This window comes from Pipra filicauda, unplaced genomic scaffold (assembly GCF_003945595.2).
Source record: "Pipra filicauda isolate LSUMZ 115617 unplaced genomic scaffold, ASM394559v2 scaffold307_size998922_pilon, whole genome shotgun sequence".
NCBI lineage: Eukaryota > Metazoa > Chordata > Aves > Passeriformes > Pipridae > Pipra > Pipra filicauda.
This window is the reverse complement of record NW_024104429.1, coordinates 791,677-816,951: the sequence shown is the minus strand read 5'-3', so window position 1 is coordinate 816,951 and position 25,275 is coordinate 791,677. Positions and strand designations below refer to the sequence as shown.

The window sequence follows — 25,275 nt, the reverse complement described above, 5'->3', positions numbered from 1 at the left end:
TTGATGAGAGTTTATATGACAATGGTAGCGGGCAGGTTGGGAGTGTTTTCCTTCTACGGATGCGCTCTGATGGTAGAACTGAAATTCCCTTCTGGGGGGTTTAGCTGCTTAATTCCCTCTGCTTTTAATGCAAATCAAGGACATAAATGTCCCTTGTGAATCGCTGTCCTTGTCCCCAGGCTTCTTGATCACCAAAATACCTGATCATTCCAACAGAGAAACGAGGTCCTGTTACGGTTGCTACGAAACAAAGCAAAGCTTCCCGTGAAACCCCCCCTGCAGATGTGCTGGTTGCAGCTGTTGAATCCTGCTTTTTTTTTTCCCTTCCCCAGCCCTTCCACCCGATGGTGAATTTGGAATGCTCCCGGGATTTCCGGCCCTTCCTGTGTGCCCTGTATGCCCCGGTGTGCATGGAGTACGGGCGGGTGACCCTGCCCTGCCGCCGGCTCTGCCAGAGGGCCTACAGCGAGTGCTCCAAGCTCATGGAGATGTTCGGGGTGGCCTGGCCCGAGGACATGGAGTGCACCAGGTGAGAAGATCCGAGTGGTTGTTGTTTTTTTTTCCCCTTTCGCAATCCCAAGGTAAAATTTTGGCACCGTCTCAGGCGTTTTATGGTCTCAAACAGATGTTTTGCGTGTTTTCCACCGCGAGTGCCCGCGTTTTCCGTTCCGCTTCCCAGCCTGTTTCCTGAGGTGGGAACTGAGTTCCTATTTCCATCACCTGCCCGAGAGTTGAAAACTGGCTGGTTTTGAGGAGTGTAAAATCTCAAAGCTCTGTTTTCAGAGCGTCTACCTCTTGTTGAACTCGTGTGCGAACAGCAGTTTTCAGCTTTACATTACACAAATAACTTACAGAAAAAGCATTTGATGATTTTCCAAACTATTTGAAACAGAGTGTGCATGAAATTAAGAACAAGATCTTCTGCTTTATTTTTTTTTTTTATAAGTGACTCCAACAGTCAAAATGCAGAACCCCAAACAGGAAGAAATAGTTTCTCTTACAGTTGGATTGGAGAGAAGGAAAAACAATGAAGAATTATTTTAGCAAAATAAGTCAGAGGATGCTTGTAATGTGTGGAATCCCTCCAGTCTCTCCTTCAAGACCGTTCCTCCAGCAGTCCTTAGCCCCCAGTCAGAGCTTTAATCAACAAATATCTTCATCATAATTTTGATTTATGAATGCTGGGTTGGACTTTTGGTGTAAGCATCTCACTGTCCTGAGACCAGCAAGTGAAGTTGCTTAGGAAAGGCTTTAAAATGCTCTATAAAACCCTGCTTCCATGGGTACATGGTCTCAGTTTACAGTGAGCCTAAATTTACAGACCTCCTGAGATGGATTTTGTACCCTCCCCTTTATCCCTAAAGCCCCAGTGGGCTCCTTGTCCATTTATTTCTCTGTTTAATTTTTTAACCTGTTATGTGGTTTCAACATCCACTGCACTCTGGGACAAGGAGCTCTGGAGTTTGGGTATAAATAGGTATTTCATGGGTATTTCATGGACTACCCCTAACTTGGATTGTCTGTTCTCACTCCAGTTGGTGTGCCTGAAGTGACCCCTAGAAATAAGGTTACTGTGCCTGAAGTCACCCCTATAGATGAGGTTACTGATCTTTGCAAAGTACGTGGATATTCCTCGTAAACCCTCCTCTTCCCACTGTTCAGGTTCCCGGACTGCGACGAGCCGTACCCTCGCCTCGTTGACCTCAGCTCGGCCGGGGAGCCCACGGAAGAGGCCCCAGTGGCAGTCCAGAGGGATTATGGCTTTTGGTGCCCTCGGGAGCTGAAAATAGACCCCGACCTGGGCTACTCCTTCCTGAGGGTGCGCGACTGTTCCCCTCCCTGCCCCAACATGTACTTCCGCCGCGAGGAGCTCTCCTTCGCCCGCTACTTCATCGGCGTCATCTCCATCGTCTGCCTCTCCGCCACCTTGTTCACCTTCCTGACCTTCCTGATCGACGTCACGCGGTTCCGCTACCCGGAGCGGCCCATCATATTCTACGCCGTCTGCTACATGATGGTGTCGCTGATCTTCTTCATCGGCTTCCTGCTGGAGGACCGCGTGGCGTGCAACGCCTCCAGCCCCGCCCAGTACAAGGCGTCCACGGTGACCCAGGGCTCCCACAACAAGGCCTGCACCATGCTCTTCATGGTGCTCTACTTCTTCACCATGGCCGGCAGCGTGTGGTGGGTCATCCTCACCATCACCTGGTTCCTGGCCGCCGTGCCCAAGTGGGGCAGCGAGGCCATCGAGAAGAAGGCCTTGCTTTTCCACGCCAGCGCCTGGGGAATCCCGGGCACTCTCACCATCATCCTCTTGGCCATGAACAAGATCGAGGGCGACAACATCAGCGGCGTGTGCTTCGTCGGCCTCTACGACGTGGACGCGCTGAGATACTTCGTCCTCGCCCCTCTCTGCCTCTATGTCGTCGTGGGAGTCTCCCTCCTCCTGGCCGGGATTATCTCCCTCAACCGGGTCCGCATCGAAATCCCGTTGGAAAAGGAGAACCAGGACAAGCTGGTGAAGTTCATGATCCGCATCGGCGTGTTCAGCGTCCTGTACCTCGTGCCGCTGCTGGTCGTCATCGGCTGCTATTTCTACGAGCAGGCCTATCGCGGCGTGTGGGAGACCACGTGGATCCAGGAGCGCTGCCGGGAATACCACATCCCGTGTCCCTACCAGGTGAGGAACCCGCTGTGACATGGCCGTGGATGATGCAGTGTGGTAAGGATTACTTGTCCAAATGATTCGAGGATGGCAAGAGCTTTGCCATCCCTGACTAAAAGTTCTTGCCATCCTCGAATCATTTGGATAAACCATTAGGCCTTCTGGAAGACTTGATGCTCTTGGAAAATCCGCTGCTCCGTGGCTTTTTTTGCGGAATTTCAGGGCCGCGTGCGACCTGTCAGGGGTATAAAGATGTTATTTTAAAACGACTTCACCACCAGGACTTTAAGGAGTTTATTTGTGGTCGTTAGAGGAGTGCTGCTCAGGTGGGATTTTGGCTTTTAAACTGAGGTGTCGTCAGCTTGAACACTTGGTTTTTCTGGTCCTTGCCGTTGGTCTACAGCAGTTTTGGTGCTCTGATTTGCCTCGAGGTTTTGTGCTCATTTTGTGTGCCAGAAAAACATCTGTATGAAATCTTACTTCAAGTATCTCCTGAAGAAAACCAGAGCTCACAGCTCATCAGGTTTCTTTTTTTTTTTTTTTCCACTTACCTGCTCAGTTTAATTCAGTTATCACAGGAACAGCAGCCTCTAAGATCAAACTGTCCCCTGGTTTATTCAGTTTTATTCTGAAATGAAAGTATTTTAGGTATTAAATTTCTTGAAACCTACTTTAGAGCCAAAGTGGGAAATTGTTTTTGGAATGACTGCATAGATATTTTCTTTAACTCGTTTGAAAGGAACTCTCTTTCCAGGAGGTTTTACAGCAAATATCTGCACCTACAGGGATACTAAAAATTAGGATTTTGGCTCTGAAGCAGTTAGAACACCAGCTGAATCATCAAAGCTCACATTTTAATGCAATAAAATATCACTTAAAGGTTTGACTTAGGCATGATAATAATCCTTTTATTACCTTTTAACCCTTTCTGTTGTTTTCCCTGTTGGCTTTTATTAGGGTGGGACTCTTCCATCCAATGTTGGAGCATTTTTATGGCAGGAAATCTCTGGCGGGGGGGGGATGTGCAGTTTCAGGGGGTTGATTGAGTCTTCCTCGCTGCAGGTTTTAATATGTTAAACTGCTTAAAAAAAAAAAAAAAAGAGAAAAAAAGGGGCTGCGTGGCTTTCTCTTGGTTGATTTCAAACAAACACCCACCGTAGGCAAACCTAAAATTCCTCTAAGAACCTACAAAACCAAGAGGGTTTTTTTGCTCCCTCAAAATATCCAACAAAAAACTGCTTTAAGCCGCGCAGCTGAGGGCTGAAATCCTGGAATAACAAAATCCCGTAGGAAAGGGCTCCTCCAATCCCCAGCAAACCGTTGGATAATGGCTCAGCAGGAGTCAAAAGAACAATAATGGTTTCATTCACATCAAATTGGGTTGAAGGACCCAGGGACCCCGGGGAGCATTAGAAGGGTTTTTTTCTTTTAACCCGTCGATTTAGGTTTTTTTTTTTTCTCTCTCCCCTCAAACTAAAGGTGCTTCCCTAATTAAACAATCCACAGTTATAATTGAAACAGATTTCCAAAGCTGGGGGGGGAGGGGCTGGGGGGGGAAATAATTTTGTCCTAGATCATACCAGTGAAATACATTGTTAAATTGGGGGGAAATCCGGAGCTTTGTGGGGAGTATCCCTCGCTTCCTGAATAAGATCATATTGTTATCAGAAATTCACGTTATTTAACTCAACTCCAAATCTCTGAGTGCCTTTCCTGAGGCCAGACTATCCTAAATTGCGAGCTGGAGTTGGCTCCACGTGGATTTTAGGGGTTCATGTGCAAAGTTTGCCCAGGGTTGTGGTGACTGGGCCCTTTTTTTTCCCCCGACACCAGCGAATCCGAGGTTAAAAATCGCCGAGTCCGTCCAAGCGTTGCTTCATCTTTGCCACCAGAGATGATGGCACAGTAATTTATTCTGGAAAATTGCTGATGGTGGGGGGGGGTGAGGGGGTTGGAATATGCAGCTGCTCCAGCCCTGCCTCCCTCCTGCGTGACTGCTCCGTGTGGGAAAGACCCCGGGGTTAATCCTGTGCTGGATTCCCCTGGATGCTCCCGAGCCGGAGCTGATATTCCAATGAAAACTTGTGTTTCTCTGGCTTCCTAAAGGGATAAATAATCCCAAAAAGGAGTGAACAACCAGATGCCTGTGTGCCTCCACCTTGGTTTATGGCTACCTGGATGTTTCCAGGCTTGACCCGGATACACATTTTCCCGGTTATTTGCCAGATCTGGGAAGTGTCCGTTGCTTTCCATGAGAAATAAAATCTGTTTTTCCACAAAGATGGAGAATCAATATCTCAGTATTCCAGCTCTTTGAGGAGTAAGTGGAGGGCCAAAAGGAGCTCATGTTACCTTACCTTGCCCTTGGTGTCCTCCACACTCCCAAGTTTCTGGGAGAGAACAGGAAAGAGGGGAAGGGTTTGTAGGAGCTGTAGCAGCTCCGTGACCACATCCCAGTCCTCAGTTTTCTAAAGATTATCCTTTTCCACCCCTTGCCATGGGCAGGGACAACTTCCACTATCCCAGGTTGCTCCAAGCCCCGTCCAACCTGGCCTTGGACACTTCCAGGGATCCAGGGGCAGCCACAACTTCTCTGGGAATCCCAACCCAGCCCCTCCCCACCCTCCCAGCCAGGAATCCCTTCCCAATCTCCCATCTCTCCCTGCCCTCTGGCAGTGGGAAGCCATTCCCTGTGTCCTCTCCCTCCATCCCTTGCCCAAAGTCCCTCTCCATCTTTCTTGTGGTCTCCCTTCAGAAATGAAAGGAGGAAAAAAAAAGCAGGGAAGTGGACACAATCCCATCATAAAATGATCACATTTAGTCGTCTCTTGGTTCAAAATCCATGTTTGCTGCTCCTCCTCCTAATCGTGTTTGGGGAAATAATTCCACATGTTCCTATGGTGGCAGGATCATCCCAGGACTGTGTCCAGCCAAATTTTGAATTCCTGTTGCCATAAAAACTGTAATTCCCTTTCCATCAGCCATCTGACCTCGGGAGTAAAGTGAAAAGTTGGGTAAGTTGGAAAGGCAAAGTTTGAAGTGCCTTTGGCTGCTGTTCCACGTCCGTGTCCTGCAGGAACCACAGGGAGAGTGTCAGAATTTTATTCCTCCTGGAAATTATCAAGGCAACTAAACTTGGCCTTTAACATAAACATGGTGACCTGCCCCCAGTCTGTGAAAATAGGTCTCAAAACTGGGATGGATTTGGCTGAAAAGTGAAACAGATGCTCACAAAAGCCTGTCCCCAGAGCTGGTTGTAAAGTACATTTCTCACAAAAGCCTGTCCCCAGAGCTGGTTGTAAAGTACATTTCTCTTACGAAAAGTAGGAGATGAAATGGTCCAAAAAAAATCAGATTTCCTGCAAAGTCAAGTAAGTTCTGAGTTAAGATTAATTTCTCTCCAATCCAAATGTAAATGGACTCTTCCCAGTTTCCATGAATGCTCCAGGGCCAGGCTGGCATTGGGTTGATGGGAGAGATTCCCAATTTAGATACCAAAGAGATAAAAAAAAAAAAAAAGAAAAAGAAACTATTTCAAAGGCTTTTGCTGCCCTAGTGGGAGTCCTTGAGGAGTGGAATTAATTATCTTTGCTTGGGATCTGATATCCATCATTTTCCTGGACTAAAAGGCCTCAGTGGTGCCTTGCTGGGAGCAAAGTTGCTTGAGTTTTCCATGTAATTTAGAGGAATGGAAGCAGATGTGGATTTACTGTTGATGGGGAAGACCTGACAAATTCAAACTCTGATTTTTATATCAGAAATCCTCTTTTATTTCCCATTAGGAGCTCAGTTTTGTGCTGGGTGCTGAATATCCATCCTTTATTCCGTGTCAGGTGCCTCCACTATCCCAGGTTTCTCCAGGCCCCATCCAACACAGCCTTGGACACTTCCAGGGACGGGGCATGATTTGTACTTAATTAATTATCTGTTTTAAGAGGTCACATTTGCTCTTCTTTGGTATTTTTAGTTTAGGATTTTTGCCACAAAGTTTCGGGGACATTTTTTTGGGAGGAAGGGACACGAGACATGTGGGGGTTTTTTGCAATCAGTCCCCTTCAAAAATCAGAATAAATCCTTCAACACCTTTTAAACTCACTTTGTAGATCCCAACCAGCCTTGGTGTGAATCTTTCTAATCATTCCAGAAAGGAAATTTGGGAAGAGGCTTTTTTGCCGATTTTTCAGGAAAAGTCATAAATAAGCACTGGAATTTGGGAATCCCGTGGACAGATAGTTTTGCTTTCCTAAGGGTTTTATAAACATGCTCCAGCTACTGCTGGAGAAGACTTTTTCCTGCAGGAACAATGAGCACAACCCAACTCCTTTTCAAAAGTAATTTTAGCCGAGTTCTTTGAAGCAGCTACTGAGCTTATCTCGAAATCTTCTCTATTTTCCTTCTGATCTTTGCTTTAAAAAGATTAAACCCGCCTTGGTGGTTGTAAGAACTTAATTATTCAGGTGATGTCATAGTGAATATCGTTTTTATCAGCAGCAAAAATAGACAATCCAGCCCATTATTTTTTTTTTCCCCTCTCTGGTGTTTCATTCCAAGTCAAGGTTCTGGCCTTGCCCGTGCGGGGAAGTTTTAAAGGGTTTGGGTTTTGTTTTTTTTGCTGGAGATGGGAATTCTGGGCCTCTCCCTCCTGGTGGTGGCTGCTGTGGCTGGAGAAGAGGATGGATTGTGGTTGCCTGGGATATCAAGGAACGTTTTGTTCGTGGCACAGAGGAGAACAAAGTACCCTCTTGCCAATATATTGCTGATAACATTAAAACTATAACGCAGTGGGGGTTATTTTAAACGTTGGAGAAACGGATTTTAATATCAGGATTGGGCTCTTGTCACCTGCTGATAATTTTGGCTCAGCTTGTCACTTTTCTTGTCTCCCGTTTTCACAGATTTGACCTAATAATGGTTAATTTTCAAGCTCATTTTGGATGTGGCCTCCCAGCCCACGGCTCTGAGCAACCTGGGATAGTGGAAGGTGTCCCCTGCCCGTGGCATGGGGTTGGAATGAGATGGTCTTCAAGGTTCCTTCCAACCCAAACCATTCTGTGTCCCAAAATTAACTCCACTGCCATAAAAATCTCTTCATTTCGGGCTGTTTTGGCTCACTAGCAGCTCTTATGTTGCCTTTTTTTTTTTTTTAAGTCCTTTTCAAAGGCTTCCCACGTAACAGGAACATTTCCAAGTGTTTCACTCCTCCTTGGCATGGCTTTATCCTTCACTCTGCTGAGTGTCACATCTCCTGGTGCTTATTTGAAATAAAATCGGGCCAAAGCAAAAGACACACCAAGACAAGCTGCTCAAAGTTCTGGCTCAGCTGAGTCTCTTCATTTCTCCCCCATCTCCCCCCAAAAAGAGAAGAAAAACAACAAAAAACCCACTTTATTTATGTTCAATTTCTATTTTTGCTTTTATACATTCAATTTATTTTTTAATATTTCTTATATGTTCAATTTATTTTTTTTCCCACAAAAATTCCGAACGGGCATTTGAATTTACTCCAGAAATGTTAAATTTTGGGATGGCCAGGTCAACTTGCTGCCTTTTCCCTGTGGCTGTGCCCAGGGTGACGTGTTGGGCTTTGCTTTCACACCCAAGTGCTTTGGAACAATCCCACTCAGGGACCGAAGCAGAGAAGGGGCAGGGCTGACAAAAACCTCACTGAAAACAGCACAAGGAATAATTGTTGACACGTAGAATCCGTGGTTTTGTGGGGCTGGTCAGGTTGGGATGGAGTTTCTCTGTTTTTATGTGGCATTTTCCTTTTTTTCCCCCCCTTTTTTCAATTTTTTTTTTTTTTTATTTTTTCCCTGTTTTTTCTTTTTTTTTATTTTTTCATTTTTTCCTTTTTTTTCCCCATTTTTTCCCCATTTTTTCAATTTTTTTTTTATTTTTCCCTGTTTTTTCATTTTTTTATATTTTTTCCATTTTTTCCTTTTTTTTTCCCATTTTTTCCCCATTTTTTTCAATTCTTTTTTTCGTTTTCTCCACTAATCAGGGATGTTGCCACAGTCTTTTTAAATCCAACGTGTCTCAGCTGTTTGGCCATCTGTGGGTCTCCCAAAACGTGGGGGGGGGGAGTGACAGGGCTGGGAGGAGAAAAGAGGCTTTGTTAGGAAGTGTCTCAGCACCATCCCTGTGTGGCAGAGGCATAAAGAGAATATATTTAGGAGTGTCTATAAATCGAGATTCCTCCTCCCCCTTCTTTTTCATGATTGTTTAGAATTCCTGGTGGAAGAGGTAATGGATTTGCTTAAATCTGCCCTGAGGAGGTGCTTCTTGTTGGGTGTAATTATTCCATCCTAAAGGAAAAAAAAAAAACAAACCCAAAGGTTGAGATAAAACCAGATTTTCTTAATCAGAAGAGATGGAGCAAATCTGAATTAAGAGCTGGGCTTCCTTCAAAAACAAATGTAACATCAGCTCAGAGCAACATAATTATTAATCAGAGTATTGCTCTGCTTCCTAGCAATGATTCAGGTGATTTCTGCTGATTTAGATGCTTAGGGAAAAGAATATATTCAAGGAAAATAACACATTAAGGTGAATTTCTCAGAATTCTCCTTGTCAGCTTTAGCTGTGTCTCCTCCTCACTCATCCGGGATAAATCCCACCCAGGATGTGGTGTGTTCCCTTATCTCCCCTTGGCAACCTCCAGTGCATTAGCAGGGAGTGAAAGCAATCACTCCATGCAATCATTTCATCACCTGACTCATTCCTGGCCGGGTTTTAATTGGATTGTCTGAGCCAGAGCCTGGGGGGGGAAATGGTGATTTAATGGCGATTTCCCAACCCTCGGACAGGTTGATTTGGGCCCAACACGACTCCTCAAGGTCAGCCCTTCCTTTCCTTTCCTTTGCCAAAGGAGGTCAGATCCTGCTATTTTTGAGTCCTCATTCTCGTGCCATTCTCTTTTTAATAACCTTTCTGGAACAGCCTCCAATTCTGGTTATTGAGGAACCTTTTTTTTTTTCCCCCCCCGGCTCTTTAGTTGTGATTAAAACAGCACCAAAAGCTGAGTGAGGAGCTCAGATTCCTCTATTTTCGCTCCTGACTCCCAGAGCTGGATGCTGACAGGAAACCCAAACCTAAAAACAGATTCATCTCGTCATTTTAATAAATTAAAGGGAATTTCTTGTGATTTACGTTTGGAAATTGGGAGTGGCAATGCATGATCCTGGGATTCAGGGTTGCTTTGGGATGCTGGGCAGTCACATCAAACAGTGGGAGACCAGCTGGCAAAGTTGGAATGTTGACTGCAGGTCTCTGAACCTCCGTATATTCCAAATATTCCCAATCCAGGTGAGTTTTAGTGGCTCTCTGTGCCATGGATGCTTTGTCCTGTCAGCACAGAAACACCAGGTACGAGAAATTCGGGATGTACTGCGCTGCTGTGCATTTATTCCCAGTGATTCCAGAGTTTCATCATTATTTCCAAATAATTTTGGAAGCTTAAGCCCTGGGAGGGTCCTTGGTTTGGAGTGTCTGGGATCAGGACTGAGCAGCTCTGACACTCACACAAACCAAATATGATATATTTTTTTACTTATGTTTTGTTTACTTTCATCTTTTTAGTACAGTTTTTGAAGGCATTAATGCTGAACAACATTAAAATTATCTGTTATGCTCCAAAAAAATCCACAAAGACCAGGTTCTCTTCCTCTTTTTCACCACGGGAGGGTCAAAGTCTGAACACAGGACTGAAGAGCAGGGCAATAATAAACTGATGAGCATCAAAACTGACAAGAATTATCAAAACTGACGAGCTGTGTCGTCTCTCAGGATGTAGAAAATTCCCAGGTCAGGGGTATGCTTTGATCATGTTGCTCCCTGGGTTTGAATTTTGGGAATTCTCCTCCTAAAACTGCATTATTTTATAGGTTTAGCAGCCTGATTTTAATGTATGGAAATACCTCGATCTCTCCTCCTGAAGCAGCTCTTTCAGGGGGAACTAAGAGGATTTTTAAGTAGAAATAAGGCATTAATAACTCTTGTTATTATATTTGAGTGCATTAATAATACAGTATTACACTGTAAAATTTTCTCAATTGATGGAATAACCCTGGCACCAAATTATTTTTCAAAGGCTCGTTAAAACCGATTTTTAAAAAATCAACTAATAGAAATTATTATTAATGTCACTCCCTGCACCCTATAACTTGAAAAAAAAGTTCTGTAGCCTAATGAACATAATATTTCTGCCTGTGGAGAATAAGAAATATTTTATAAATGCCATCTTTGCTAAAATAACCTTTTTGTTTCTCCCCTAAGTTCTGTACTTTTGCTTTGAGCAATGGCTTGGCCTTCGTTTGCATCTTTATAAAACTACCCTGATGTTTTTCTTATGGCTTTTTCTCCAGTGATTTCACAGGTTTTTTTTTTATTGCCTTCATCCAAGTTGTGGGAGTTCCTTAGTGGGGATATATTCCTAAATTCTCTCTTGCAAGAATGGAATTAATTTCGGGAAAGAACATCTACTCCCAAGCATATTAAGGCTGCAAACATTTTAGTCTAATTAAGTTTTTAGCACCGGGGTTGACAGAAATCAGATTTGCTGGTTCATTAGGGGGTATGGAGTTTTTTTTCCCTGACTTGTTGTTTGATTCCCAGTGAAGTGCTAATGCCTGAAGAAAAAAAATTCCTGTTTTTTTCTGAATGGCAACAGGGAACTTCCAACCTCTTCTGGCCGTGGGACAAATCTGCCAAATGCAAGCCCTCAATACCCCAAATCTGGCAGATTTACCAATAATAATTGGTCAGGAATTGGACCTGATACCTCAGGCAGCTCATCCAGCGTTAATTCGTTATTAAGTGATCCGAAGGGAGGAATATATTCAAGGATTGTGATGTGATTCCTTAATTCCAGTGAGAAGAGGGAAGGGAAGCAGTGCTGGGGTGAACAACTGCGTGGAGGGTGTTTGCTGTTTTGGGGACACCCCACTTCACCTTGCCCCTGCCCACGGGAAAAGGAAGGGGGATCCAGGCATTCCATGGATTCTGCACAGAGCTGGATTTGCTTTGCCCATTTTTAGGCTCGTGGGCCCAGTTCTCCTCACTGGCAGGGAGGTGCTTGGGAATTCCCAACCCTGTCCTTGTGCCTTCCCATCCCGGGAATGCCGGAGCTTCCCGGTGACAGTGACGGATGCGGGGCCTGGAGGGCGGGAATTGGAGTTATTAAAACTCCAGGACCTTTTTACTTGTCCTCTGGGATCGCTTTTCAAGCAGGAGATGGATGAGGGAATGCTGCATTCCCCTCGTGTTGGCCGTTATCCAGGCTGTTTTCCCAGTAAATCATGAGATTCCGCTGCGTTCCCTCCGACTCCCGGTGAAACCAGTGCGGTCCTTCCCTGAATTCATTCTGCTCCCATATATTTCTTTCCCATAACAAAGCCAGAGGAACTCAAGAGAAAATCTTCTGAAATGTAATTAAATGTGGCTTTTAACCGTGCTGTGGAGGCAGTTTTTGGAAGGGTTGTATGTTTTTAGGCACTTACACAGATAAAATTCCTGGAGAAAAAATATATATTTTGGGTGAGTTTGGCATGGAAAGAGGGATCTGCAGTGCCTGGGCTGACACAGCTCCTGGGGTGAATAAGTTTCCTCTGGAATAGCTTGTTTCCCATCCAGGTGGCAATTTTATGAGCTTTTATTACAGTTTATTTATTTATTTTTGGGTTGGATTAGGTTTGAAATCATTACCGGCCCAAGTCTTGCATAGTGGCCAGAATGGCACCAATGTTAAAACAAGCAAGATTTTAATAATAATTTATTTTACAGAGACAAACCCTACTACATTTTACTGGGAAAGAAACTGTATATAATAGATATGTATTTATTTATATAATTATAGTATATATTATATTACATAATTATATATAATATATATTATTTTATATACTATGTTATATATTATATTACATATTATATATTATTATATAATCATTATTATATAATATATTATTATATACCATAATATATAATGTATAAATATATATAATTATATATGTAATACATGTAATTATATATTATATATTATATATAATGCAATATAATATATGATATATGTAATTATATATGTAATGTAATATAATTATATAAATAAATACATATATATAAAATATATATTTTATATATAATTATATATGGATATAATTCTAAGTCTCAGAGCAATGACAGTGATGGAAATGGCTCTGAAAGCGAGACCCTTAGGTCAGATTCCCTTTGGTCTCTCCCCCACTTTTCCCATTTCCATCCAAAGGATGGGTTAATTTGAATTTCATTGCTTTCCACCCGTGGGGAAATATCAGATGCTCGGCATTATCACAGCCCTGGTGCCCCAGAGGAGGGGGACAGGTGGCGTGTTTGGCCCTTCACTCCACATCCACCGCGAGCTCATTAATTTGTGGATTCGCGCATTTTCCTGGGAAGAGGCCTCCGGTCTCTGTCCCTAAAAAGCAGCTGGGATTGATCATCGGGGGCAGGAGGGGAAAATCCTCGGGAATTAGTCATGTGAGCATTGAAATGAACGCCGTTCCTACGGAGGAGTGTTGTTTTTCCCGGGAGGAATGTGGAAATCGATGGTTTTAACCTCCTTCCTGAGCACCTGCCACCATGTGTTCCGTGAGGGAAGCGGTGCCTCCAAACCGTTGGAGTTTCGGATTCTCTGAGGGAAACATGTTTTTGCTGGATGCTCTGTACCAGCCCAGCAGATGGGAGGGGGGAAAAAATCGGGTTACAGAAATCCCACTGTCACATTTGGGATCTTGGTCCCTGCCAGGACTCATTGGGTGCAGGCTCGGTGCTCCTGGGACATGGAGCCCTCAACCCCAACCTGCTCCTGTGTTTCCTAGCTTGGTTTTTTGGCATTAGTTGGATGTCTCTGAGGGCCTGGAGCTGCATATTGAGGAGGAATTCTGGGCTGTGAGGGTGGGGAGGCCCTGGCACAGGTTGCCCCGAGAAGCTGTGGCTGCCCCTGGATCCCCTGGAAGTGTCCAAGGCCAGGTTGGACAGGGCTTGGAGCAACCTGGGATAGGGGAAGGTGTCCCTGCCCATGGCAGGGGTTGGAACTGGTTGGTGTTTAAGGTCCCTTCCCACCCAAACCACTCTGGGATTCTGTGATTCCGTGAAGCTGGGATGGCTCCAGGCTGGGGTTCTCAGTTTCCCATCAGACAAATCCTGTGGGATGAAGCTCCAAGGAATAAAAGGAAAACACTGAGCTCCAGGGAGAGCTTGGAGCCCTTTCCAGAGCCTAAAGGGGCTCCAGGAGAGCTGGAGAGGGACTGGGGACAAGGGATGGAGGGACAGGACACAGGGAATGGCTTCCCACTGCCAGAGGGCAGGGAGAGATGGGAGATTGGGAAGGGATTCCTGGCTGGGAGGGTGGGGAGGGAGTGGAATGGAATTCCCAGGGAAGCTGTGGCTGCCCCTGGATCCCTGGAAGTGTCCAAGGCCAGGTTGGATGGGGCTTGGAGCAACCTGGGCTAGTGGAAGGTGTCCCTGTCCATGGCAGGGGATGGATTAGATACCTCTGAAGTCCCTTCCAACCCAAACCATTTCTATATTGTATATCTATATTATATTTCTATATTACATTCCTATATTATATTTCTATATGCCATTTCTATATTATATTACCATACTATATTTCTATATTATATTTCTATATGACATTGCAGCATTATATTCCCTGCAAGTGGGGCTTTACTGTAAATAAAGACCCAAAGCAGATCATTGGAAAATGTTTTGCATTTTGAGTGATGTGTGGAGTTTGGATATTCCAGGTGAATTCATGATTCCCATGTATTGTAATTGTATCTAACCCTGTCCAAACCTGCAACAACTTCACTGTTTTAAGTTGTATTTTTGACTCTTCCTAAACAGCTGGGCAGTAAAGAAGTGCAAATCTCCTTTAAATTTTTGCTTTGAATTATTTATGGTACCCAGAGTGAATATATTGAGCCAGAAGTGTTGATATCAAGTGATTTACTGCAATATCTCCGTGGAAGTAATACAGTGAGCAACTGGGAGCTTTAGTGCTGGAACTGGTGGTTTATTCTTAATGCAAAAATCAAATTAAATTCCCTTCAGGGCAGTAGTTCTGCCAGGGGAGACTTGGCCCTGTGGACAAGCATTATATATGTAAATTTAAAAATATACCTGAACATCACCTTCATTAAGAAATGATTAATTTCACCACTTATTCCACTTATAGTGAAATAATGAGGTTAATTTTTGAGAGCTTCGTTTTTGTTGGGTAATTTTTTTAATTGAGCAGTTGTTAATTTTTTTATTTTTTTTTTTTTCCCTGAGTGGACTCTCACAGGTTGGTGACAAAACCACCCAGAAAACCCTCAGACTTGTCCTGGTTAAATGGTGGCAAGTGTAGGAAGATCCATTTGACCCTTCGACAGGGACAAATGCCCCTTTGGTTTTCCTGGGGCAGAGGTGGATGGGGAACACTGAGAAAATCTTCTAATAATGCTCATTAATTTCCACGCTTTTATTTCCCCCCTGCAATGGTGATAATATTAAAAAATGTGCAATAATGCAAAGTACTAAACCAATTATCCTTGTATTTTCAGTGGTCCATGTAGAAGCAGTGCTGCCCCTCAGCATGAAATGGTTGGAATATTCACAGGGTGTGAATATTCCTGGAAAATCCTCGTGGCACAGGGACTACGTTGAACTCAGATTTCCAGTTTGGGGGAAAAAAGTGGTCCTTGATATTGTTCTAGGAGGTTGTGCCTGTGTTTTTATGTTAAAACACAGAGGATCAGAGGGAAGCTCTGACTCTCACTGTCAACATCTTTCGGGAACCGATAACGCTCAGCCTTTAAAGATGCCCCACAGTTTGTGTTGGAAGCTATTCCAAAATCCTGCTCCCATGAGAATGGCGTTTCCTCATGGTTGCTGCAGCCTTATTTCTTTCCTATTGCTCAGCTTAAATTGGTTTTTTCCCCCACATTTCAGTGTTTGGCTGTTTCATGTTATGTAGCCGTTGTACTTTTTGTGCTTTCTCGTCCTTCAAAGGCCAGAGAGCATCATCTGAACATCCCCTTCTTCTTCCAGGAGGGTCTGGCTGTTCCCTGCCCTCCTGCCAGCCCTGCTTGACATCCCTCTGAATTCCCAGAGGGAATTCCAGAGCATTCCAGCCTCACTTTTACCTCAAAGAGCAACGTTTCCCGGCTCGAAACGTCGCGTTTGATGTTTTCTGACCAGCCCTCCCTCTGCCGTGATGAAAAGCAGGGGAAGATCTTCCTGTACCCTAAATCAGTGGGTGTTTGAGATCATAGAATCATGGAATGGTTTGGGTTGGAAGGAATCTTAAAGCTCAGCCTGTCCCAACCCCCTGCCATGGGCAGGGACACCTCCCACTATCCCAGCTTGCTCCAAGCCAACTTGGCCTTGGACACTTCCAGGAATCCGGGGGCAGGGACAGCTTCTCTGGGAATTCCAGCCCAGCCCCTCACCACCCTCACAGGGAAGAATTCCTTCCCAATCTCCCATCTCTCCCTGCCCTCTGGCAGTGGGAGGCCATTCCCTGTGCCCTGTCCCTCCAGCCCTTGTCCAAAATCCCTTGTATATAGTTTCTCTCTCCATGTTTCCTGGAGGTCCCTTCGGGTCCTGGAAGGCCACAGTCAGGTCACCCCAGCACCTTCTCTTCCCCGGGCTGAACAATCCCAGCTCTCCCAGCCTTTATCCCAGCTCTCCCAGCCTTTGTTGGAATTCCATGGTCACAGTGACAGTGTCACACAAGTGCTTTTAGAGGGCTTAATTCCACCAGCATCAATTTGCTCCTTTCCTCTGCGGCTTGGTGGTGTCTTTGAGGCTTAAACCCCAAGCTCTCCGTCCTTGAAGGTTCAGTTTTTGAGCTGAGTTACCGATTCAGGAAGGCCCCCAGATGCCTGTTTGTTTTACAGCTGCCCTACAGACCTTCCCAGAAGGAATATCTTGGTGTCTTCCCCGCGTCTTTTCCAAACAAACCCTTTTGTACATCAAAACCTTGGCAAAAATAGGCCTCGTGAGCGTTTTCGAGCTGATCTCTCCGAAGAAAGAGGGTTTTGCTGGGTTGATAAGAATCAGGCAGATGTATCCCACTGGTGCCTCAAATTCCCAAGGGAGGGAAACAGGGTGTAACCAACCACTGAAGGCCAAGGAATAAAGGATCAGCGTTGAGCATCCACTGGGATTTTTCCCAGCGGCACCCACAGCACCTGGTCCTATATAGGTTAATCCCGTCAAAGAGACGAGTCTTTATGATTTGTAGGCTAGAAAATATTTCACAGTTATTCAGGGCACGGACAAAAGGACCAGAAATACAAATAAAAGGCCAAGACCTCACAGCAGTTGAGCCTTTTGTTTGAGGCAGGACCGGGCTCCGTCATGGTCCGGGGAGCCCCGGGACAAAGGAGCCCTGGCCGTGTTTGCTTTGGCTCCGGGCAGGGGGAGTTGGTTTAAATGAGTTTATAAATGGAGGAGTGAACCAGGACGGGTTGGAGAATCCTCTTTTTTTCCTCCTTTTTTCTCCCCAGGTGCCTCAGATGAGCCGCCCGGATTTGATCCTGTTCCTCATGAAGTATCTCATGGCCTTGGTGGTCGGGATTCCCTCCGTGTTCTGGGTTGGCAGCAAGAAGACCTGCTTTGAGTGGGCCAGTTTCTTCCACGGGCGCAGGAAAAAAGAGTGAGTGTGGGAATCTGTGGGATAAACTGGCAAATCACCTCTGCCCTCCTAGTCCTGGAAGAGTATTTCGGGTGTTTTTTTGGTGGAGGCGCGACAGGACACGAAAACAATCCACGTTTCCGCTTCGTGCATAAAGCAGATACTTATTTCTAAATAAAAAACAACTCATTGATTTTGAAGATTTACTTGTTCCTTTAATTTTGTGTATGTAGAGATAACAAATGTGTTATCTTCTAATATTTATACATTAGAGTTTTTTTTTTTTCTCCTTCCTCAAGTCACAGTGTGTTGTGATCAGGGTAGACTTTTGGTTCTTAAGAGTTTTTTGGTCTTCATCATTAAATAAAAATTTCTGTGGCAGACCACTCATGCATGAGAATGTAACTGCACCTGCCCATTATTTAAAACACATATTTATCTACATATATATTCATACATATATATGTAGATAACATGTATGCATATTTATATGTGTGTGTATATAACATATTTATACATATATATGTAAGTATATATACATATTTTATACATAACATATATATGCTATATGTGTTATATATGTTACATATGTTATATGTATTATATATATTATATATTATATATAAAATATTTATATATTATCTACATATACATGTATATGTTATATATATGTTATATATAACATATATATGTAGATAATATATACACATTTTTAATATATATAACATATAACATATATATACTTATATATATGTAAGTATATATTTTCAAGTACCACAAGGTACTTGAAAATACTTGAAAAAAGAGACAGTTTTGTTAGAAACTTCTCACTAACCAAAGGGGAGTGAGGAAGGACAAAACAGCTCAAAAAACCCCTGAAATTCCTTATTTTTCCCATAATTTGGTCCCAGAATCAAATCTACATCCCTCTGTCTTCCAAATATTTTTTAGCAAGAATTAGTTTTCAGGTGAACACCACAACTACTCTGCCACTCACAGAAAGAGGTGGAATTGAAAGGTTTTATTTATAAATGTGTTTTTCTAGTCAACTGAATCAGACCTTTAAATTGAAGTTAAACACAGGTGCTTTTCACCGTGGCTGCAGTTAAAAGAACCTGTCTCTGCTTTTAATTTCCATTATGCATTAGTGCTGAGGTGCAGTTTGATAAAGTGACAATTAGAACGTCTCGGAGCTTCTGTGAGGGTGAAATTAATTTAGACCAAGGTGTGGCATAAAATTTAGAGACAATCTGTGCGGTTTGGTAGCAGCTGTTTTCATAGCAAATATTGTGTTTTAAATAGATGTTTTAAAACAGACCCACGGAGACAGAAGCGTTTAAGTGAGTCCTCCGTGAGTTTTTGCCCGTCCTTGGCGGGATGGAGCCAGATTCCTTGATTTTCCTCTGAGCAGGAAGAGAGAGAGCCGGTACAAACCTCCCTCCTCGGGGAGCAAGAAAACGGGGAGGAGGAGCTGGCCAGGCACAGGAAAGGGAACATGAAAGAACAGCACAGAGAGAGTGGGAGGGGAGCAAAAGGCCTCCACAAGGAAGAGATTAAATCCCAAAAAGGATTGTCGGGGATGTGCTGCAGCTCCTTTCATCACGCCCCGGTGGAGCAGCCAAGTGTGTGAGTGCAACCCTGGGGCTGAGGCCGCAGGGCAGCGCTTGGGTATTATTTTATGTGTTGTGTTTCGCCAGGTGCCCTCCTCCTGAAGGTTCTAATCCAGGCTTTAGATGCTCTTTTGAGTGAGGAGGTGGCTTCCCGTGTTCCCCGAGAGGCAGTTCCCTGGGGAATCGGAGCCTGCCGGGTCGCAGCGCTATCCCAAGGATTTCTCCTGTAACAACATTCGCAAACGCTGTGATCATTCCCATGTCCAGGCTGGAGGGTCAGGCCCGGGGATTAGGAAGGATTCAAGAACACGGACTTTGCTAAAATACCCAGCTACAGAGATGCTTCAAAATGAGGCAATTAGGGACACAACAATGCAAACAGAGGCTCTGATTTGCCGAGCTGTGCCCGCTCGTTCTGTTTGCAAAGCGGTCCCACCGCCGCAATTAGCGTTAATTGTTCCAACTGCTTGTCTTGCTCAGAGTTGTAAACGAGAGTCGCCAAGTGCTGCAGGAGCCAGACTTCGCCCAGTCTCTCCTGAGGGATCCCAACACCCCCATCATCCGAAAGTCCAGGGGCACTTCCACGCAGGGCACCTCGACCCACGCCTCCTCCACCCAGCTGGCCATGCTGGACGACCAGAGGAGCAAGGCAGGGAGCGTCCACAGCAAAGTGAGCAGCTACCACGGCAGCCTGCACCGCTCGCGGGACGGACGGTACGTGTGTCCCAAAAAAACGTGGAGTCGTGGAACGGCCTGGGTGGGAAGGGACCTGATAGCTCGCCCAGTCCCAACCCCCTGCCATGGCTAACCTGGCCTTGGATACTTCGAGGGATGGGGCAGCTACAGCTGCTCTGGGAATTCCATCCCAGCCCCTCACCACCCTCACAGCGAAGAATTTCTTTCCAATATCCCATCCATCCCTGCTCTCTGGCAGTGGGAAGCCATTCCCTGTGTCCTGTCCCTCCAGCCCTTGTCCCAAGTCCCTCTCCAGCTCTTCTGGAGCCCCTTTAGGCTCTGGAAGGGGCTCTCAGGTCTCCCTGGATCCTTCTCTTCTCCAGGAGAACCCCCCCAGCTCTCCCAGCCTGGCTCCAGAGCCTGAGATTCTGGGAGTCCACAACCTCTCTCTGGGAAAATGGTGTAGAAGATTGGACAGGCCCCTGCCTGTGTGGCCACCATGGTGCTAAAACTGGATGTTCTTCTATTGCATCTCCTCTCCCTGTTAGTGTCTGGATTGGAGAGAGGGAAAATATGATGGTATTTTCAGAGTCCCTGCAGGTCTCCACGAGTTACACAGCACGGCCATGTCCAGTGCCGGTTTTCCTGCACATGGAAAAACAGACCTGTCCCGACATCAGCTCAGTAATTTTGTGGCTGCTTTTGTCTGTGTGCAAATCGATTTTGTGTCTCTAAATAGCCCTGGCCCTGCTGAAGCAAAGGGGAGCACGAGTTGCCCGCTCTGACTTGAGGTGCGGTTAAGGTTTATAACGCGATTTACCATCGAGTGTTTTACTCCCCTAATTACCGATACGCTGGAGTAAGAACCGAGTAAGAACCGTTGTGAAAGGAGCTGAAACGCTTTGCCTGGGGCTGTGTGAGCCGAATGACTGAGCTAAGCAGGGGAAGGACTTTTCCTCCCAAGAGCGGAGGGTTGGTGAGATCTATTTGCGTTGTGCCCTGAGCGAGGCGGTAACGACGGCGATAATTGTCCCGTGTTTTCCCTGACTCAGGTACACTCCCTGCAGCTACAGAGGCGTGGAGGAACGACTACCTCACGGCAGCATGTCCCGACTGACCGACCACTCCAGGCACAGCAGCTCCCACCGGCTGAACGAGCAGTCACGGCACAGCAGCATCAGGGACCTCAGCAGCAACCCGCTGACACACATCACGCACGGCACCAGCATGAACCGCGTCATCGAGGAGGATGGCACCAGTGCCTGAGCCGGGAGGAGCGCTCCAGGAGCGTGGAGTGGTAGCACAGCTCGTGGTCCCTTCCTCAGTATTATCATCCTCTCGTCAGGTGCTGAATTTGGGCTGAATCAGGAAGCCAAAAGCAGCGTCGCTGTCGCAGCCGGCGCTCTCGTGGAGCTCCAGTGCTCAGCTGTCCCGAATTCCTGAGTAAAAAGCCGGTTGTCTCTTTTGAACCTCTCTGTAGGTGATTATTTATTCCATGGCTGGTCCTCATCAGACACCACTGCTGAAATTCTTTGTGGAAAACGGTCTCCCTTTTCCTCCCTCTCTCCCTCCACGTGTCGGGAGGTTCTGCCCCGAAAACTCGCTGCCGGGGGTCGCGCTGAGGGTTTTTCTGGTGAGACTTGGGAACTCCTGGTTGCTGAAGGAATTCCTCAGCACACCTCTTTGACACAGTTCCTGCTTGTCTCCATCGTGTACATCAGGAGGAGACACATCAAATGCTGCCCGAGGGACACCCGTGTGAGCCGGGATGGTCACACTGGAAACACAACGGAGAAGGAAACCCCACTGAGGATCCCCAGCTCTTCCCAGAGCTGCTCAGGCTCAGCCGCTGGGATGGAGTGGGAGGGTGGGGGGAAGAGACACAGGCAGGAAAGAGCGGTTTTTTTATGACTTGTAACTGTCCTTGCTTTTTTACAAAAAGACTTATTTAAATTTTCTACTCGTTTACAGTTTCTGTAGGAAGAGAACGGCTTTTCAAACCAGTTATCGAGATGATATTCAGCCACTTATTTTTTAGAGTCCTGTACAGAAGCTGAGATTGCCTGTTCCTGATCTATTTAAAAAAAAAAAAAAAATTATAATAGGAAAGCTGAATTTTTCCCCCAGCCAGGAACGTAGAGCCCGTTCCCTACAACCAGAGCAAGGCCTGTTTCCGAGCCCCAGCTCCTGGGTGAGGAAAGGCTGAGGCCAAAAGGACCGGAGGAGTTTATTCAGGGATGATCCGCCTGCCTTGCGATGTCACGGCTGGTTTGGGGGGGGGATTCTCTGTGCTGAGCAAGAATTTAGAAAATGAGTGGGAGAAATCCAGGCAGGAGCTGCCCACAGACAGGGAAAGAGCAGGATGTGGCAGCCGGAATTGCTGTCTTGAGGAGGAGGAGATGGGATCCATTGTAAATTTTTGGCTCCTTCCCAGCCGGGGATTTTGCATTATGGATCAACCTCTGGCTGTAGGGTGTTTTCTTCTCACTCGGATTCACAGTGGAGAATTCTCAGTTTGGGCTTTTTTAATGTGGAAACACTCTGTTGGGATGCACTGGAGGCAGAAGTGGAGGCACGTCGTGGATCTTCCGGAGCATCCGCTGTTGGGATTCATTCAGCGTGAGGAGACACTGATCCCATGTAAACCTACCTCAGTAATTACTACAGACCATTGCTGGGAGATGAATCCTTATTTTTGCATTGTCCTTACTACGTAATTCCCTTTCCGAGGCACGGCTGGAGAAGCCTTTGGAGACAGTTTGTGTGGCACAGCCTCGAGGGCAGGGACTGGGCAGCAGCTCCCGGGGCTGCTCCACAATTACTCCTGTTAATTGTCGCTGATGACACAACAGCAAAGCCGGGGGATCAAGGGCTGCCTCGGGAAGCACCGAGTCTTAGATATCCATTTATCCTAAATTGAGATCCATTTATCCTAAATTGAGATACATTTATCCTAAATTGTCCTTCTTGCTTCTTGCTCCAAAGGAGAGGCACAGAGGGAACCCGGTGTGGAATCACAGTCCAGGGAGGGAATTCTGCACCCGCTCCCCCCCGGGGCAGAGCAGACTCTGCTGTGCCTGTTTGCTCAGCAAACAGCCCCGGGGGCCATTCCCAGGGATAACGGGCTGTCCACAGGGATAACTGCCCAGATCCCTACAGCGCCTCTTCCAAAGCAGAAAGGGTGTGGAAAATCCCGAAACCAGCAAAACTACAACTCCCTGGAAGCCCCAGAGGTGGAACCTTTGTTATTTTCAGGTTCAGCTCCTACTAAATAACCTGCTGCTTCAAAGGGATGATCCATTCAGGAATCTGGATCTGCAGAAGGAGCCAGGAAGCTGAGTTTTCTAAGCACTGGACCTGGACTAAATAAGCTCAAGTGTTTACATTGATCTTCTTGGCTCAATTTCCAGTACCTTTATATATATATATATATATATATATATATATATATATATTTTAGCAATGCTTTGACTTGTTTAGAGTCAGGGAGGGGAACAGTGATGGAGGTTTGAAACAAATCCTGCTGAAAATGTTAATTTGGGAGGTTCAGTCCCCCTATTGCCTCCAGATGGGAATATCTCGGCTGTTCCTTGCTCATGGATCCTGTCACCCCAGAGAGGTGATTAAACCTAAAATTAGAGTTCTGGTTGGAGTTTTTGCTTCCCTGCTCCCTCTCTTTTGGCTTCAACACCTGAGCTCTGGGCAGAGCATTCCTCCTGGGATTTTGAAGCCCATCCCTGATGTCAGATTGTCCCAGCCCTGGTGCAGTTCCACAGCCAGGGCACTTCAGCTCTCAAATCATCCTGCCCAGGGGCTCTGACTCATATCCCAGTTGGAATGTGGCCCAGCCACCACCTCTGGCAGGGGCACCAGGCACGTTTTTGGGGTGCTTTCCTAACTTTGGCACATCCTGCTCACCAGGAAGAGCTCCAGCCTGGGCACCGGATTTCTGGGATTGGTGCCAAGCTTTAAATTCCCCTGGAGCTTAAACCTCTGCTTTAATAAGCCCCTGCCCAGGAGGACAGTTGTGCAGTCACTGGAACACTCCGGGTGCTTTGGGCTTTGGCTGCCTGGATGTTCCTGCGGCTGAACACACGTTCCTCGTGGGGGTCCAGCACTGCTTTGTCCCTTCCCAGCAGAAACAGGACACCAAAACCTGGACCTTTTCTCCTGGAAAACAGGCAGAGAAGCTGCCCAGCTTCTCCAGCTCATCCCAACAGCAGGTTAATGTATCCCCCTCCTACACACACGAGATGACCTGAGCCCCAAAACTCCGCTCTGCAAGATGGCGACAGCAAAGCTTCCCACAAAACGCACGGCTTCTCATTCCCAGTATTCCCAAGGAGCTGCATCTCCTGGCTTGTGAACCCCATTGCCGCTGACAACAGATTCCCCAGAGCCTGTGATGTTCCTTCTTTCCTAACCCCTTCGTAGCTCTTGTTGTTCACTGCAATATCCCAAATCGGAGCTGCGGCCGCGTTGCATGGAAAAGGAGCAGCCGCCCTTCCCTTGGATTTCTGCCACTCATCCTTTTTTAGAGCACAAACAGCCCAACAGCAGCAAAAAGCCACGTTCAGGTGTAAATGTGTTTGTCTGCTCTTGATGCCTTCCCTTTTCCTAGACCCAAATTTTGCTCTGGAAGTGTTGGATACCGGCTGTACTGGGGGTTGGGGGTGAGCATGGGGCAAAAATCCAGCTGCAGCAAAATCCAGCACTGCTCCCAGTTTGTTCCAGCAAGGAGGGGAGGGAAAACCCCTCATAAAGGGCTTGAGGAGAAGAGCCAGGAGAGCTGGGTTAATGCCCACCCTTCCAAGGGAAGTGACTCCACAGCCCAGTTCCAGGGGGACGAGGATCCCAAAACAGCAGTGGGGAGTGGGCAACCCCCCTGTGCCATGAAACAGGGGCACAGAGCAGAGTAACCCTGCATGGGAGACATCCCGAGGTCCACCTCGAACAGCAGAATGTCCAGTTGAATGTGAAATTTCCCTCCTCTCCCCGTGTGCTCCTTTCCTACCCGGATCGGGGTTTATTTCCACCCGAGGCGGGGTGTTTTCCGCAGTTCCTGCCTGTCAAGGGCAGCCGTGGGGGCCGTGCATGGGGGCACTCGGTGCATGTAATGCTTTGCCTGGGCACTCTTGTGTCCCTGCTGTACCATCATCCACCTGGATGGGAGGGGAAGGAGCTCCCGTGTCCGTGAGTCCTGCACGGAGCTGGAACACGGGGGGCCAGTCCTGACCCGACCTGCGCTCGGCTCTGGGTAGGCTCGTTTACAGTAGTCCAGTGTCGGTTTTGTAAAGTTTAATTTTCTTAGCACTTTAACTGTGAGTGTACAAACTGTAGTAGGTGTACATTTTCGTTTTAGACCTTTGGAAGTTTTTAATAAAACGTTTGAAACGCCCCGGTCTCTCTCTGTCGACAGGTTTTCGACCCCTCTCCGTGACCACCCCCCCTTTAAAATCCCGGTTCAGCGGCAGCTGAGTTGAAAGATTAAATAATTGAGGATCAGATTTGACTCTGGCCAGCAGTGCCCTGAATCTGAAGAAAGCCTTTCTAGGCTTAATCTTCCCCCAGTATCTGTACTCGTGGACGCCGGGCACCCTTCCAGCAAACACAAGATTTTGGGCTCTGGTTTGTTCCACCCTTTTATGAGAACAGACCACTCC

The 25,275-nt window shown here is 46.3% G+C and overlaps 1 protein-coding gene across 4 annotated transcripts in view; it reads left to right on the top strand.

The window, feature by feature from the left end:
* Positions 1 to 20,994, top strand: part of FZD3 (frizzled class receptor 3) — a 46,799-nt gene extending 25,805 nt beyond the window's left edge. For all 4 annotated transcript variants that reach the window (XM_039383373.1, XM_027733471.2, XM_039383374.1 and 1 more), the window contains 5 exons: positions 333 to 529; positions 1,663 to 2,680; positions 17,200 to 17,348; positions 19,418 to 19,651; positions 20,665 to 20,994. In XM_039383373.1, coding sequence (XP_039239307.1) covers positions 333 to 529; positions 1,663 to 2,680; positions 17,200 to 17,348; positions 19,418 to 19,651; positions 20,665 to 20,878 — 1,812 coding nt within the window. In that variant the 3' untranslated portion in view covers positions 20,879 to 20,994. The remainder of the gene's footprint in view (positions 1 to 332; positions 530 to 1,662; positions 2,681 to 17,199; positions 17,349 to 19,417; positions 19,652 to 20,664) is intronic.
* Positions 20,995 to 25,275: the final 4,281 nt, after the last annotated feature.